This window comes from Diabrotica virgifera, chromosome 3 (assembly GCF_917563875.1).
Source record: "Diabrotica virgifera virgifera chromosome 3, PGI_DIABVI_V3a".
Taxonomy (NCBI): domain Eukaryota; kingdom Metazoa; phylum Arthropoda; class Insecta; order Coleoptera; family Chrysomelidae; genus Diabrotica; species Diabrotica virgifera.
The window spans coordinates 135,344,267-135,363,268 of record NC_065445.1 but is presented as its reverse complement, the minus strand read 5'-3'; the positions used below and the strand labels follow the sequence as shown (position 1 = coordinate 135,363,268).

Sequence of the window (19,002 nt, the reverse complement as noted above, 5' to 3'; positions counted from 1 at the left end):
ATATCGGCCAAAATATTTTTGTATCGGTATTTGTTGATAATACCCAATATTGCGAAATACCCAATACTATTTTATTACTTATCGTATTTATCTAAAATGAGATTAAAAATAACCTGCATATTAATTTATTAGGGTCGGTGTCGGCGAACACGAAGTTCTTAAAGCTCTATAATAATAAATATGTCGTAAAATAGGAAACATTTGCGCTAAGAAACATAATAAAAATATAAAAGCTGAGAAAGTGAAAAGTCTGGTTTAAATTCACAAAAGTTTGCGGAAAAATATAGTTTAGGAAAAATCTGAACAGATTCTGTTTTTTCCGTAGTATACAGTCTCTGGCCAAATTATTAGACGCACTATAAAAGATTTAAAAAAATGATTATTATGAGGTAATAACATTATAATACTAAATAGGTTTTTTGTATGTACCAGACACAAGGTATTTATGTTGATTAATTGTCCACTTGATTGTCTATATTTTATCACAAATAGAACATTATTATTAATGAACCAATATGTATTTATTGACTTTTTAAAGAAAACAGAAATAACAATGTTGGCAATTTGTTGCTGGCATATTGTGGCTCAACAAAATAATAATATTTAATAATACTTGTTATTTCTGTTTCTTTTATAATTTTTTTAAATGTAGTATAATTTTAAGTGATGAAAATATATTCGAAATAAAATTCTAGAATAGAAATAATTCGAAATAGAAACACCAATTTTTAAGAGAAGGTACACAATATTTGTGTATTGTTTATTACAATGTATTAATTAACAAGGTTTTTTATAAAAACAACAACTATGTAACTATAAAAAAAGAATAGATAAAAACAAAGAGATTTATTTCTGTTAAGAAGAACCTATCACCGTTTGCCGCTAAGTGCTCAGTTCACTGTCTACATAGTGTTGTTTGCCATCAACAAGCAGTTAGTAACTGTGAGGTAAAAAGCGCCATTTAAACTTGGGTGTTTTGCCGCTAGGTGCTCAGTGCACTGTCAACGTACAGTCAGGGCCGCCAAGAGGGATGAGCGGGCCCCGGTAAGAAGTGAAGAGCGGACCCCTGCAAAAAGTGAAATCTTGCGTTGTTTTTCTTTATTCGATGTAAATTCTGGATTTATTCCATAATTGCTGACAACTAATTTAGATTCTTTAACAATGGAAGACCATGAATTTCTGATTTTTTGAAAGTTTTCTAGAAGCTCTGATATGTTTTTAATCTCCCTATCCATAGTTATTTGACTGCTTTGTAGTATTTGACTCCTGTGATTTATTGCTGTTAAAATCTAAACTAAACCGATGACATAGTATACAATTCAAATTTGTTAATGTATTTTTTTATTTGGTTTAAGTTTGTATTTAATTCCCTTATTATGTATTTCATTTTATAACTTCTTCTATAGCTTTATCAATTCCAGGTAATTTCTGTACTAGTGGTTTAATGCTTTCAACTCTAGTAGACCAACGAGTAGAAGTCATTGAAGGTAAAGAAACACCTATATTTTTCTTTAATATCTCCCAACGTTGTGAGCTGATGCTAAATTATATTGTAAAGATTTTAGACAATTTTGAAGAAAGTTGTACGGTTGTACTCTTGTAAGGTAAAGGTCATATTAAATATAGCCGAGTATTAATTAAACGCATTATGCACATAAAGTGAAGAGCAAAAAAACGAGGAAAATTACGTCTTGGGTCTGGTCGACGCCGGGCCCCTTACATCGCCGGGCCCCGGTAAAATGTACCGGCTGTACCGCCCTATCGGCGGGCCTGCATACAGTGCCGAATTTAAGGTACTTGAGGCCCTAGGCCAAATTACCCCGAGCGACCCCCGATAACTTCACCATTATGTAATTAAAGCATAAAGCACATAATATTAATACATAACGTTTATTTTAATTTTACTTGTTAAAATTGGTAGAAAAATGGTACCTACTACAAAAAGTACATTGGTAAATCACATTGAACATTTTGACAGGCGATATTTTGCGCCTATGCCCATAATTGTTAAAATTAAATAGCATTTGTTTCATCCGGGGGAAAAGTAGATACCGGTGACAGCAAAAGACTAAAAAAAGTCGAGTTGAAAAGAAAAGAACAAGGAAAATAATATGAACTGTGTAACAGTAATAGGCTACGGTACTGAAAAATAAAAATATTAAGAATACCACAAATAAACTTTTAGATAGTTAAATTGTCACATTATTCTCTTACACTGAAAAACGTCAATGTCATGTTGTTGTTGTTTACTTGGGTTTACTATGACTGCGGACACTAAATCCATTCGCCATATGTCATGTACTTAATTTGGATAAAGTTGGATTAGTGATTAACATTGGCACTCACTCCACTCCATACTCATAATAAATCTCATATCTAAACTCTAAACACTCACTTTTATAGCTTTTTTGCTGCAAAATCTTTAATCAAATCGTTAAGGGGATGGATACGTAGTTTCGGCTCTAATGCTATTTAAATGGGATTCATTTTTTTCAAATCCTGAAAAAACTAATAAGTATTTGTGAAAAATTTAAACGCAGAATGAAAGATTACCTTCTTACCGAGGGCCGAAAGTCCCTGAAAACTTCTGTAATGTTTATTTTAATGTCACAGGGGTGAAAAACTAAGAGAAAATGTAGTGTGATTTTTAATTTCAAATATCTTTTTGAAAAGAAACTTTTTATTTATTCTAAGGGACTTTCGGCCCTCGATAATAATTTAGTCTTTCATTCTGCGTTTAATTTTTTTAAAAATATTTATTAGTTTTTTTCAGGATTTGAAAAAAATGGACACCATGTCCGTTGTCCGTGGTGATATTTTTCAAATATAACATTCGCTATCTTTGTCATACAACGCACTGAGTCAAATAGAATATGATGACAAGACAGTGACAATTTTAAATATTTGACATGGCATCGGGAATATTTTGAGTTGTTGATTAAATAATATTGATAGTGCATTTGATAAATAATTGATTCAAGACGTGAACTTAATAAAAAGTGAATTGTTTGTTATTTATGGACGATCCAAGCAAAGAATTGACCAGGATATATTCTGTGATCCAAGTATTTTGTTGTTAAAGATGTTCAAAATTGTAAGCGTTCCATAGTAACAATATTTTATTAAAAAATTACTTTAACACTTTTTTTCTTTTCTCGATTGAGTATTAGTTTTTGTTGTACAGTATATAAATTATTACAATCACTGAATACATAATTAGTGACAAAATAATCATATTTATTAATTGAATTAATAATTTGCAATTATACAAGTAACAGTTATCCAAGAACGTTCAAAAGCCATCTCTTTAAAGTTAATGATGACATTGTAGTAATATTTGCATATCTATACCAGTGAGAATTTCACTACACGTAATTTGCTGTGTAAAGACAGAATAGCCGTAAAATATTTGCGTATTATGTACCGATGGCCTTAAAGTCTAAGGCTTGAAAAAGCTCTTAGCAATTGAAACAAAACTAACCAAACTAGACAATCTAGAATCTTCGTCAATTTTTGATTATTTTCAACACGCTGAATGATCTTTCTTCAGATGCATTAGATGTCATCATGCATAGTAGAATGCGCAAAGCCGTGTCCATATTCGGACACGGCTTTTTTTACACATTTTTGTTACCAAAAAAGTTTTTTTTACAAAACGCTGCGGCCCCCTTTTGCTTCCGGCCCTAGGCCGCGGCCTAGTCGGCCTAATGGTAAATCCGGCACTGTCAACATAGTGTTGTTTGCCATCAGCACGCTGTGTTAGTAACTGTGAGGTAAAAACACCCAAGTTTACACGGCGCTTTTTACCTCTCAAATTATTTGAACATAGTGTTCTATTTTTTTGGTAATGTCGTTTTCGTGGTCATTAGTATCAAGTGTAGTATACCTCTAGAAAGCTCTTGGAGAGCTGAGTGAGTTAAAGGAATAAAAACAAAACAACACTGTGTCGACATAGCGTAGTTTACCTCCGAGTTCCAGATTTGTTTCCTCTGTACATTAATTTAGTTGAGAAAATGGCAATACATTCTACTTATATTTATTTGCAATGATTGATAAACATATTATTTAAAAATAACTTTATTTAAATTTTATAAAACAGAAACATTACGTAAGTTCCTAATTCATCTACTAAACTGTCTCTTTTCAGATCCTCCCCTGCTTTTAGGTTTAGGTTGCCTGTACACAGTGTTCTTCTTGAAGTTTTTCGAATCCATCGAGTTATAGTTTTTATAAAATCCAAATCCACCACCACCTTTCCGTTTCTTCTCTGGTCTCTCGGGTTTCTTGGCAGAAACTTTTAAATCCACGGCTGGAGGTACTTTAAATCCAAACGATAGTGCTACTTTCGCCAGATCCAGGGTGCTAACGTCGAATATAGTTTTTAAGTGGTGCGAATCATAAGCTCTGACGTACGCTTTAAATGCTTCCTTCGCTGACATGTTCAAAAAATAATTTTTGCCTATTAGATTTTCGAGCTAAAACAAAACAAAACTAATTATAACTGGCTAATTGGCTTAGTTCCAGCGCCATAAAACGAAACTCACACACACAACTAATTATAAGAGAACAATAATCATTATTATAAAAAAAAAAGTGTAAAATACAGGTTTGATCAATCATTTTCAGGACCCTTATCTAGTGCAGACTTAGTCCACATGTTTAGGCTGCCAGATATCACTGGTGCATCGTACTGAATGTCCTCCCTTGATTATATTAACAAGAAGCACGTAAACGCAGTTCTATAGCTCGCTGTACGATTTTCATTATTTTAATAGGTAGCTATTTTATTAGGTAGTGTGAAAAGAAGAGAGGTACAGTCGAAAATGTTGTAGAGCATATGAAGAGTACATGGGAAAAACAAGAAATGTCACTTTTTCATGAATTTTAGCTTTTCTCGCAATGTGGTAGCAAAAACTGAGTACTATCGACTAGACTATCGACTAGACTATCGATTCAGAACAATAACCAGAAAGATCAGTCTATATAATTTTTTTAAGAATTTGTATCCAGGCGAAGGACCAGGATTGTCCGCACGCCACTGGACAAAAATAAGGAATGTTAGCAGTTTTTTGGTGCATTATTAAATTAATAACTTAATATAGATTAATATTATATTAAGATTATAGACCAATAAATGCTAGAATTCTGCTAAGAATCTCCTAAATAGTTTTTAGATATAAGAATTATACCTTTATTGTTGTTTATCTCAATATGTATAAAATGTGACATTCCTTGTTTTTCCCCTGTACTCTTCATATGGTATTGGCACAAGAAACGAAAGATGAGAAAGGCTGATCCAATTCTGTCAAGGGACGGATATGGTTGCAACGAATACATTTTTCAAATTATATCCAAGAAATTTTTATACATGGAAATCTCCGGGTGATACGCCAAAGAGAATAAGTAACTGATTCTATCAATGATAGAACTGTAGATAGAAAATGGATTCTATCAATGTAAACAACAGGTTTCGCAATTCTATCATCTCATCCAAAAAATATCCAGGTCCAGATGTCTTCTCGGATCATAATATAGTTGCAAATATCAACCATATCGCTCAAAATAATTCATAAGAAAATGAGGCGCAAGAACCATGCGCATAACAGTGCGCTGGAATATGTGTTACGCCCCCCCCCCCTTATTAACTTATTTATTCTTAGAGCATAAGCAAAACGCTCGGACAGGTCGATTTTTAGAATAATAATTATAGCATCAATGTTTCGAACTTTACGCGATCCCTCTTCAGGTGACAGACATAACTTTGATTTTTTTAAATGGGAAAGTACATCATGTGACACCTCATTTAACCCTACGTTAGGCGCGCGGTTACTGCTGACGAGCTTAGAAGCGCAGTCTACGATTGTAGACCAATAGTTTTTTGTCGTGTAATACCGGATTTTGACAAAATTAACAAATTAATGGTTAATAACATGTTTATTTATAAAAAACACAAATATTTTTTGTCTTTGAACTTCTAGAATGGCCAATAGGGATAAATAATAAACAATATAACTAAAAATTAAAAAAAGAACAAAACTATTGAATGGTATAAGTGGCAGAATTTTAGTCCGCCAAACATTTAGTGCAAATATCCCTGAGATGATCTTTGCATGCAAATTTGTCACATCTTTGGCATGCCGCTCTTGTTGACATATTGCAAATTCGTGCACAAATACATCTTCCCACGTTGGAATATTAGGGGCAGGGAGTACGACTTCTTGAACTCCGAGCAGTGCGCGAGCTCGTCGTCTAAGTTCTCTTAGCAGGGAAGGTACATATAGTAGTTAATCCATATTCAATTTGCGGTTTGATTAGTTTCCATGCTAAGTTTTCAATGAAGTCCCTTCTTGAAACTTTTTCATTTATGTTATTAGCTTTATGTATACAGCAGGCTACAAATTAGCTTTATATATACAACTAAAAACTGGAACGCGCTTGGTCGCTCGGTCTACGGTTGTAGACCAGTGCTCTTTGAATAATGGTAAAAAAATAATGCAGACAGATCGGCGGCGTTTAGCAAACTAAAGAGTAAGTTGGAAATATTAGTGACAGCTACTAAGCGGGATGGGGGCGTATGTGCAGTTTTCTGCAATTAGCGACCACTTAAATGAGAGTGGTCTACGATTGTAGACCGCGCGACTAACGGAGGGTTAAAAGCTTTTGAGATAGTGATTACAAAAATGTATAATACTTTATCCTATTTGAGAGCGTAGGCGCAAAATTTCAGTCGAATTCTGTTTAAACGCATTCATTTTTTTCGAATCCTGAGAAAATTAAGTATTTTTAAAAAATTTAAACGCAGAATAAAAGATTACATTATTGCAGAGGGCTGATAGTCCCTTAGAATAAACAAAAAGTTTCTTTTGAATGATATATTTGAAATTAAAAATCAGCCTAAATTTTATCTTTTTTTCGCCCCTATGACTTATTAAAATAAACATTGTTCTCAGGGACTTTCGATACTCGATAATACTGTAATATTTAAAAATACCACGTTTTTTGTAAAAGGTATATATTAAAATACCCTAAATAAGGGTCACAATACAAAATGTTTTCGGATTAAGGAATCCATCATCAGTGTTTAAAAGCCCTAAAATTAAGTATAACCTAATTAAATGAGATAAAAGTTAAAATTGACAGAGGTTTTCAAGAACAAGAGGCCATACTTACAAAATTTGCATGCCTGAGCCACCAAAATGTATAAGGTAAAAACCCTTTAAATGTAAATCATAAAGTTATTTTACATATTTATATAAAATTCGCCGGATTTTATAGATAAACCTGGATGTTACCCAAGGCAACACAGGACTCTCCCCACGTGGTTGGAACTTTTTTTGGAGAAAACCTCACATATTGGATTTCAATGGCCAACTGACAAGTGAATTCAAGAGCAACCCAAAATGACATCAAGAACTGTCAATGTAACCTAGTTGTAATATTACTTCAGCCACAACGTTAAAGATTAATTTGAATGTTTTAAGATAAAAAAACAGTATCAAATTTACAAATATTAAAAATAAAAGATGTTCGCAAAATATGAAAAATTTTTCCCTTAAAATAATGCATTAATTAAGTATTCAAAATAGGGAAATAAAATGTTTACGTTACAGGAAGTTATGCAGTCAACAATACCAATAGGTGTTGTATTAGTGGTGTAAAATTATCAATACGATTAGACAAATAATGGTAAAGGCCTTATACTAGGAACACAAAATAGTATGTAATGTGTACATATGTGTACGATTTTAAGAGTATTGATTAAATGATAATTGTTTAATGACTGATAACTTTCTTGGTAGTCGACCCAACATAAATTGTATAATGATAGAAAAAGTGATATAATTATAAAAATACTGTTTTGTTTATATCTGATTGAAAATGAGACTAAAGTAGCTTGATGAAACTGAGTCCTCCAGATTTAGGGTATTTTAATATATACCTTTTACAAAAAACTTGGTATTTTTCTGATTTATGGTATACAGCCAGCTACAGGAAGTTTATTTTCCTCGTGGATACTGTAATATTTCTTTCTGCGTTTAATTTTTTCAAAAATACTTATTAGTTTTCTCAGAATTGGAAAAATGAATACGTTTAAACAGAATTCGACCGAAATATTGGGCCTACGCTCTCAAATAGGATTAATAGTATATTATTCAACGAGCATGTAATGATGGCTATTACTCACGATGATGAAGTTTGCGACAAGAGCCGTAGGCGAGTGTCGTAATTCATCAGAGTGAGTAATAGCCATTAAATGCGAGTAGAATACTATACTTTTTCTACGACCTTTTTTTATTTTAATTAGTAAAAAATTTAATTATTAACTACTCGAGATTTAAATTATAAAAATTTACAAAAATACCTAGATGCTATTTACCCCTAAACCATGGCTGAATAATTGGTTGCCTACTATTACTAAATTCTTATTTATTGTAAAAATACAACTAGAAATAGTCAATATAAATTCTATTCGTTTCCGAAAAATTATAAGCTTAAATTTGTACCTACTGTCAGTGAATCTAATAAATATGAAATGGCTGTTGTCGGTGGACGTATTTCAATAGTTATAATGTATATTTACATTTAACTATATACAGTGCTAGTCAAAAGTCCGTACCCCCCCTCTTATCTTTTGAACGGTTATACCTATAATATTAAAATTTGTAGGGAAGAAATAAACGGATGTAGGCTTCTTAACTAGTCATGACAGGTGACGTGATAGTGACAGATGACGTTACAGAGCCAGTGTGACCGATAATTTTAAATAGGACCTTATGGCAAGTGATACCTCGTTTGAAAGGTATTCAAAATACCTATTCAGTCATACTATTTTTTTGGGTTTAAGTTGATTTTGATTTTGGTGAATAAATTAAATAAATATAATATTGTAGTTTCGCATTTAAATAATTAAAATTCAAATGTCCGCCTATGGTTTTTTTGTTAAAAAAGTTTACGTTTTTCAATTCTTTAGTAGTTTTTACGTCAACGTCAACCTTTTTGACAAGTAATCATAGGCGGAATTTTGAATTTTTATTAATTAAATGCGAAACTACAATTTTATATTTATTTCATTTATTCATCAAAATTAGCTTAAGCTCGAACAAAATTAGTATTACTGAATAGGTATTTTCAATACCTTTTAAACGAGGTATCACTTGCCATAAGGTCCCATTTAAATTTATCTGTCACAGTGGCGCTGTAAAGCCATCTGTCACTATTGTGTCACCTGTCATGACTAGTTGAGAAGCTTACGTCCGTTTATTTCCTCCCTCCAAATTTCACTATTATAGGTATAACCGTTCAAAAGATACGAGGGGGGTACGGACTTTTGACTAGCACTGTATAATATAATAATATAACTATACATAATATGTTATAACATATTTACCACAATATAACTTGAAAAACAAACACAATATTAGTTATAAATTCCAATTAACATAAACAAAATGCGCTAATTTCACTGTCACTAAATTAAATGATAAACGTCAAAATTTTTAGTAAACAAGATATAAACATAAAAAATATACTGACATTGTTACAGTTAAATTCCTTTAAAAATTTTTCGAAGTTAATTATTGGTATAAATTACAATAATTATTATTGTATTAAATTAACAAGTTTTAAGTAATTTTATGTGCAGTTTATATACGATTAATATTAAAAGTGGCATGCGCCACTTGAATCTAACTTCAGCCCGTGAGTAATGACCCGTAAGTAACTTCAGCCCGTGAGTAATGAATTATTACTCACAGGTACAGTAATGGGTGCTATTATCATAGCGAATAATGAGCATGTTATTAAACGGTCGTAGAAAAAGTATTATACATTTTTGTAATCAGTATTTCAAAAGCTTTTAAATGAGGTGTCACATGATGTATTTTCCCATTTAAAAAAATCAAAGTTATACTTGTCGCCTGAAGAGGGATCGCGTAAAGTTCGAAACATTGATGCTATAATATACATACTATTTTAAAAATCCGACCTGTCCGAGCGCTGTTTTGCTTATGTGCTAAAAGTAAATAAGTTAATAAGGGGGGGGTAACACTTATTCGAGTGCACTGTATAAAATTCCTGAAAGCAAGAAACATCCAGGAAAAAGTAAAACTTCTTAATAAGAATTTTGCGAAAATAATTGAAAACCCAACTAACGACATAGAAGAGTAGAAAGAAATGAATACATTGATTACCCATACTTTCGCAAATCATAAAAAATGAGGCACGAATGAATTACTTATGAAATATTGCAGATGATGGAAGAGCGAAGTAAATTAAAGATTAGAAATGTTACGACAGGACGACTGGACGACTTCCATATGCACAAAAGATTAAAGACGTACAGTACCACCAGAAAACATCACAATAGTTGTAGACATCAAAGGCCAATTTTCACCTGAATTGAAGACAAATCAAGAAGATGGAAAGAATACAGCAGACCGATTGAAATAGACAATCCCTACAGCTCAGGATGCGTCTACATTGGATCCGTATGTCTCCGATCCGATCCGACATCGGATTGAAACAAACTCAAGGTATTAAAGAGTAGTGCCTACACTGCAGTGGGAAGCCCGACCGATATCGGCCGATACTCAGTTCGACGTCGGCCGATATCGGATCGGACTTCCCACTCCAGTGTAGGCACTACGCTTTAATACCTTGAGTTTGTTTTCAATCCGACGTCGGATCGGATCGAAGAAATACGGATACAATGTAGGTGCAACCTCAGAAATAAAAAACGAAGAGGTTAAAATGGCCATTCAGCGTATTAAAAATGAGAAATCATCAGGGCCTGATGGAGTGCATGGTGAAATTTCAAAGTTATTCAAGAGACATCAAATCACAGCTTTAACTAAGCTATTCAACATCATATGTATATGCGACTTGACAGTAGTGATGTAAGAAGAGAATATTATCGAGAATATTCTCGGCCAGAATATTCTCGTTCTCGAGAATATTCTCTTGAGAGTTGCTGCGTCCTTAATCGTGCTAAGGCGATACATAAAAAAAATGAAAAACGAAAAATGTGGATACGGCTTTTCTAAGTAAACGCGAAACAATGGGTAATTTAACTATGGAAATAATGCTAGACAATGATTTGTTTAAGAATTTTACAAGGATGTCAAAAAGTGATTTCGAACTATTAATAAATATGATAGGGCCAAGAATAGAGAAGAAAGATCAAACATGAGAAGCGTTATACGAATCTAAACAAGATTAGCAATTGTTATTTATATATATATTAAAAGTTTTAGTTTAATGTATTTATTCAGCGTGCACTACTCTTCCATTTGTCTCATAGTTCCAGAAGTATGCCAAGTTCCACAACTCTGGACGTAAAGGTACTGCATTAATAAACCTTATTGTGATTTCATTTGACTACGTATTCATCTTTTCTTTGTATGTTTTGGCAAAACCAAATTAAATTTCAACAGAGTACAGGAAATAAAAAGGAAATACAGAACAACATGCAAAATTTTCTTCAGCAGTTCGACTTTATCAGCAACACATCAGGCACTGCAATAGTGTTCAAATACCAGTAAGATTTCGGCCACATGGCTCAGCCAAACGGTGATATTTTCATTAGATGGCTGTAAACTTGCCAGAAACATACCAAATATATATTTTCGGCAACACATTCCTTCAAAAACTAGCCCGTCTAATGCCCCTTTAGACGTAGACCAATCCATGACCGAGCTGGCGACTCATAAAAAATAAAATCCCAAAACTTCTCATCAGTACACTGAAATACAGACCAGGATGAGCTAATGATAGAAATGGATTCTGAAAATTTTAGGGCTCACGTTTTTCTGATTAAATCACCACATCCATTACTTGCATTATGTGTTGTTAAGAAGAAACTTTCATTTTTTCATCAAATAAATTTTGTGTTCTCTGTTGTTTTTGTATTTTGTTTATATATAAATAACACTGTTGTTTAGTCTCATAATTTTGTATATAATTTAATGATTTTTAATACCCTATTTCATCTTCAACAATATCCCTAAGTGCGTCAGTGCGTCATAGGGTTCATTCTCAGAAAATTCTCCATATCGAGAATATTCTCTGATTTTTCATTCTCGAGAATTTTTCAACACTACTTGACAGTAACCAGTCTTTTACTAAAAGACTTGTTCAGTAACCAGTCTTTTACTAAAAGACTTGTTACTATAAATATTCATCCCACTTCCCAAAAAGCCAACGCTAGGAAATTTGAAGAACACATATTAATTAATTTAATATTTTTATTGGGAATAAACCGCAATTTTACTGTAAAATAAGTTTATTTTGACGTTTCATAAGCTTCAAATAGGTTCAAAACATATTAGTTTGATGATATATGTACTTATAGTACTCCTTGCTTTCATTCACTTGCGCTTACAGACGTTCAATATGGGTTCAGTCAGAGCAGAGCTCGGAGTGAAGGAAGCACTTTTCAGTTTGCAGATTCTAATACAGAGAGCCAAGAATGTCAGCTGCGATGTGTTTGCATATTTCATCGATTTGGAGAAGGCATTTGAAAAAGTATTTGACTATGTTAAATGAGAGTCCATAGTGGGGGTGGGACTTTAAAATTTGCACGTATGGAATTGCATAACATGCAGTAAAAACGTATCCAGGTGCTGATAATATATATTTTCTGATTACAATCTCATTCACTAGCTTTCGACTTCAATTTAAAAAGGTACAAATAAATAAAAAGAAATGAGAAACTAAATATAGACAAGTTAAATTCAGAAGAAACGGCAGAGTAACTGATAAAAGACGTCAATGACAATCTAGAAAAACGTCAAAGTACGTCTAGAATAAAACATAGTATCAAGGCCTAGTTCAAATATCGTCTTCGTAGCGGAGGAAAATCAGAACGAAGGCAAAAGAGGCTAAATTGGAAGGAAAAAACGTCAAGGTAGGATTTCAAAAAATAAAAATAAATGAGGAGGTATGGACATGGAATAAACATCAGCAACAACTCTTAAAAATAGAAAACCAAAACAGAAACCAAAAAAACTAAACGACGTAAATGAAACGGTAGCAACAACGGCAATGGACAAGGAGACGATTGGGATTAAAAACAAGAAAATGAAAACTAATTTGGGAACATGGAACGTAAGAGGCACTTATGAAACGGGAAAACTTAAAGAATTAATTAGAGAAACAAAAAGATATGAAATAGATATATTAGCTTTACAAGAAACAAAACAATTAGACACAGAAATAGTAGAAATAGATGATATAGTATTTTTTAAAAGTGGGGGGAATAACAGATTGCTAGGAACAGGCTTTATCATACAGAAAAGATGGAAAACCAGAGTGATGAATTTCAAGCCGATATCAGATAGAATGTGCACAATCAGGTTAAAAGGGAATCAACGAAACATAAGCATAATAAATGTACATGCACCAATAGAAGACGCCACCGAAGAAGACAAAGATGCATACTATGAGCAACTAGAGAGAGAATATGACAGATTACCAGCATTTGATATCAAAATAGTAATGGGAGACTGCAATGCTAAAGTGGGAAAAGAGGATATATATGAAAATATAACAGGAAAATACAGTAAACACGATGTATCAAATGATAATGGTCAACGAATTATAGGTTTTGCCACAGAAAGACAAATGGTAATAAAAAGCACATACCAACGCAGAAAAGATATACATAAAGGAACGTGGATTTCCCCTGACAAAAGGACAATAAATCAAATAGACCACATATTAATAGAGAAGAAGCACGCCCATAATATAATAAATATAAAAAGTATGAGAGGAGCGGAATGTGACTCAGATCACTTTTTGGTAAGAGCAGCCTATAGAATAAATGCTAATATAAAGAAAGACAATCAAAGGGACAAAGAAATCAAAAAACAATTCAACACAGCAATACTAAAAGATAATATGACACAGAAGAAGTACGAACAACAAATAACCAGCAGACTAAACGAAGAACCAGAAACACTAGACCCGGAAGAAAAGTGGGAAAGCATAAAAGAAGCAGTTTTAAACACCAGTAAAGAAATATTAATTAAAGGTAATAGAAAACAAAAAGCAAAAGAATGGTATGATGAGGAATGTCAAAAAATAGCAGAAGAAATTAGAAAAATAAGAATAAAAAACTTAAGAAATAATAGTGACATTAGCACACAAGAATATAGAGAATTGAAGAGAATTATGAAGAGAACATGCAGAAATAAAAAAAGAAAATACAACGAATAAAAACTCAAAGTGATAGAGGAAAAATTCCAAAAAAAGGAAATAAGATCCTTTTACCAGGAAACAAGAAAAATGGAAAGGGGATATCAGAAACATAACCCATATATGAAAAATGAGGAAGGAATATTAATAAATGAACCCGGGGAAATAATGAGAAATTGGCAAACCTATTTTACACAACTTTTAAACAAAAACGAAGAAGAAAGGGGAACAATCCAGGAAATTGAAGATGGCCATATAGTAATAGAAACACCTACGAGGGAAGAAATAGAAAATGAAATAAGAGGGCTAAAAAACAATAAAAGCCCAGGAATAACGGAAATATCGGCGGAAATGATAAAGGCAGGAGGAAAAAGACTACACAAGGAGATACATAGCCTGATAAAAAGTATATGGGAAACAGAAAGAATGCCAGGAGAATGGACCAGGGCAAGGATATGCCCCATACATAAAAAAGGTGATAAAATGAGATGTGAAAATTATAGAGGTATCGCGTTGCTAGAAGTCGTGTACAAAATATTGACAAACATCTTAAGAAAAAAGCTGAATCAATACACGGAAAAGATATTGGGCGAATATCAGGCAGGATTCAGAAGTAATAGGTCGACGACAGACCAAATATTTGCGTTAAAAGAAATCCAAACTACGTGCTACGAACATAAAATAGCAGTATACGTCCTGTTCGTCGACTTTAAACAGGCCTATGATACGGTAAAGCGGCAACAGATGTACGCACTAATGAAAGAAATGGGCATACCAAGTAAAATCGTCAGGATGGTAAAGATGACTATGGATAACTCCACAAACGAAATAGCATGGAAGGGACATAAATCAAATAATTTTGAAACAAAGGAAGGATTAAGACAAGGAGACCCACTATCAACGACTCTTTTTAATGTAATACTGGAAGGAATAATCAGGAAAAGTAAAATAAGCACACAGGAAACGATTTTTAAAAATGGCCACCAATGTATTGCATTCGCAGATGATCTAACATTATTATCGACAAGTAAGAAAGAGCTAACAAAATTAATGAGCAATATAATAAAACAAGCCAAACCTTTTGGTCTTCTCATAAATAAGGAAAAGACAAAATACATGATAATGGGAGAAACAGATAAAGAAAATGAAGACAATTTCACATTGGAGATAGAAGGAGAAAATGTATGCGCATTTAAAAGAGTTTCAGAATTTACATACCTGGGTGTAAAAGTAGATGAAAAGGGACATGGGGAAGGGGAAATAAAATCAAGAATAGCAAAAGCAAACAAAAAGTATGGAGCATTGCGTCCATTAATGAAATCCAAAGATGTGTCAAGAAAAACAAAAATAAGAATCTACAAAACAGTTATCAGACCTACAGCTACATATGCATGTGAAACATGGGTGCTTAAAAAATCAGAAATAGACCTTTTAGAAAGATGGGAGAGGAAAATACAACGAGCAATATATGGAGGCGTGAAAATAGACGGTCAATGGAGAAGAAATAATAAGGAACTTGAAGAACTATATAATGAACCAAAAATAACGACGGCAATCAAAGCACAGAGAATCCGATACTTAGGACACATAGAAAGAATGGGAAAGGCGAGAATGCCAAAAATGGTTCTATTACGTAAGCCAATACAAAAAAGAAGAATAGGAAGACCAAGAAGGAGATGGAAGGACAGCGTATATGAAGACTTAAAACAAAGTAATATTGTAAACTGGAAAGAAAAAGCTTTGGACAGAAAACAATGGAAGGAAGTGGTGAAGAAATGTATGGAAAGACTATTCGCGGTGTGCAAGTACTTGGAAGGGGAAACGAGAAACGACCCTGCGCGAGTCGCGGAGAAATATTGCAACTATCTTAAATAATTCATATTGTCAATTGAAATTGTCAAATTGACGTATATTTCATACCTTCTGTCAGTGAAGCAGAAAAATTATATATTGCTCCACAATATTGATATGATATACAATTATTATATAAAGGTAAATTTAATTAATTTTATTTTGCTAACAGTACTGCATTTTAATAACTAATTTTATTTACTACATACAATTGTTGACGTTTTCATAACATAGCCTGAATCTTATTTTTTCTTCTTATTATTTTTTTGCACTATGGCATTGACAATTATCCAGTAACCAGGGCTAATATAATTGGCCAATATAATTAAAAGTGCGAATTTTAGTATAGAGCGTAGAAATAGGGGTCGCTTTGCCGAACTTGCACGGTCCCAATAATGTTAAGTGTAGTATTAAGTGTTTTATACAAACAAATGTAATATTGTATATATTATAGTAGTATAGGATATAGCATTATATATAAATATGTAATAGTAATTGTAAGGAAAAATTAAATCTTTCAGCCCTAGGCCTTCACGGCCTGTTGAGCTTAATAAATAAAAAACGGAGATGCCATTTGAATAAGGGATTTTCCCTTGTTCCGAGACGATGAACTGGCCAAATACCCAAGTAGGTGGAGGCCAATAAACTGAAGAAGAAGAAGAATTGTCGGGACCTGTCAGAATAAACCAGTCATTTATTAGTTTTGTCAAATACTATAGACTGTAATACATACAACTCTTGACATTTCCCATTAATTTTGAGGAAGCAAAAAAATAGCGCCATCTAGCAGTATGAGTAGGATAACCAAAGCAATCTAACCTTACATTTATAAAATTGCTTTATTATTGTTTTTGTGTTTGAACTATTTTTATTTTAATTTAATTTAGCAAAATTAGCTCCTTATTCAAAAATTTATAAAACTAAATTTGAATGTTTACGTCAAATTTTACGTTGTCAAAACGTAGTTCAACTCAAGCCGACAGTGGCGCTAGTGGCAACGTGCTTCCAGATTTCTGTAGGAGTTGGATGTATTACAGTCAATAGTATTTTTTTTTGTCATTAAATTGAATCACGAAACAATATTTAAGACGACTTTCAAATCGCAATGTATGTTAAAAATTTATGAGGATAATGTCATAAAACAATTTATCTGAAGTAGGGCATGGACATGAGAGCAGACACAGAACATGGAAAGACTTATTATCCAAGGAAAGGTAGAAGGCCGAAGAGCACAAGGAAGATCCCCAACAAGATGGATCGATCAGATAACAGGAATATGCAAGAGACCTATGCATGAGTTACAAGAAGTAATTAGAAATAGAGATCTTTGGAGACGGACAATAAACGACATTACGGTGACAACTACATTACCTCCGGGGGGCCTGTATTGAAGAGAGAGAGAGAAGCCTATAAAGTTAATGATTATATTTAATGAGCTTTTTTATCTAATTGTAATTGTACCTTTGAATGTTTACCAAATATAAATGATCTAAGATAATTAATAAACTAAGTAAAAGTAAACAATAAATAACATGTTAGAGTTGAGTACTTCATAATAAACAATGTTGTGGACCATAACAATTTAAAAATCCATGCGTGGTATAACACGCGCAATGACGGGCATATTAATATGCCAACAATCTGTGAGCCGCTCTACAATCAGGAATATCGTCCGCAAAGGATTAATTGAGGCGCTCACAGCAACAGTGGCCTAATCCACAAATTGAGCATTTTTAGATTAATATATCAATAAAAGCAGCAACATTAAATCTTCGGATTGTCAAGGGTCTACACAACCTACCTCTATATGTATTTGGCTAAATGGCGCTAGATAATTTGTTTCGCCATCCCATAAGCATGATGTAAATACGAATGCAAAGATTGCATTTATATCAAAACTTAGTTTTTGGGGTTAGGCCATTGTTGCTCCGAGCGCCTCAATTGGCCTTCGAAGGAAAGGAGAAATAATTTCAATGTGAGGACACTGTGAAGTTATTAACTATCTAACAATTTGGCCATTATTTTTAAAACTCACCTGTGCCTGAATATCAGCAATTTTACTCCAACTGAATTCGAATTCATTCAACGGCACCTTAGCTTGTTTCAAATACCTTAAAAATCCTAATTCCTCAGGTCTTAAAATAAGTAAAGCATGACCACTACTTCCTTCGCCTCTTGCTGTTCTTCCTACTCTGTGAATATATTCTTTTGGGTCATCTGGAGGATCGTACTGCACAATCCAATCTACTGCTGGGATATCAAGACCTCTGGCAGCAACATCTGTGCATAGCAGCGTTCCAGTTTCGGCGTTACAGAATTGGAAAAATGTAGTCGTTCGCTTGGTTTGCTTTTGTTTGCCCTAAAAATATATATTTAATGTTACCACCTTATATCTAAAATTTTACGTGGCATTTATTGACTTCGAAAAAGCATATAATAAAGTAGTTCAGAAATAATCTACTAATAGTGAATTGATAGTACTACTGGTAGTACTGCACACGGAAAGTGAATTAGAGAAGTATGGGTACAGTTTTAATCAAATTCATTACTGAAACACACTCTCAAGCAGGCGCAGATACAGAGGGGATCAATGGGGCCTTAGACCCCCCTATTGTATTTAGTCTATAAATACTATTTTTTACAGTTCTACAATCGTCCCGACTTTAGCAAAGGAACATCACTGCTATAAATTATCATTTTGTGTAAATATTTTACTCAGAATGTTTGATTTGAATTATTATTAATTTAATGTTGTTCTGAAGCTATTTTCTTGTGGCATTTTTATAATCAAGTATATTCAAATGGGAAATAAGCCACAATTTTACCTAAAAATGATTTTATTATAAAATAAAAAATTTATAAAATAAAATCATTTTTAGGTAAAATTGTGGCTTATTTCCCATTTGAATATACTTGATTATTAATTTATGCAAAAATATGTTTTACACATTTTAAACA

General features: G+C 32.9%; 1 protein-coding gene across 1 annotated transcript in view; it reads right to left on the bottom strand.

The window, feature by feature from the left end:
- Window positions 1-4,061: 4,061 nt before the first annotated feature.
- The window catches only part of LOC114333506 (probable ATP-dependent RNA helicase pitchoune), a 49,758-nt gene continuing 34,817 nt past the window's right edge, over window positions 4,062-19,002 (bottom strand). Inside the window, exons 7-8 of the mRNA XM_028283391.2 lie at window positions 18,080-18,403; window positions 4,062-4,475 (exon numbers count right to left, since the gene is read on the bottom strand). Of these exons, the coding sequence (XP_028139192.1) occupies window positions 4,122-4,475; window positions 18,080-18,403 (678 nt within the window). The 3' untranslated portion in view covers window positions 4,062-4,121. The remainder of the gene's footprint in view (window positions 4,476-18,079; window positions 18,404-19,002) is intronic.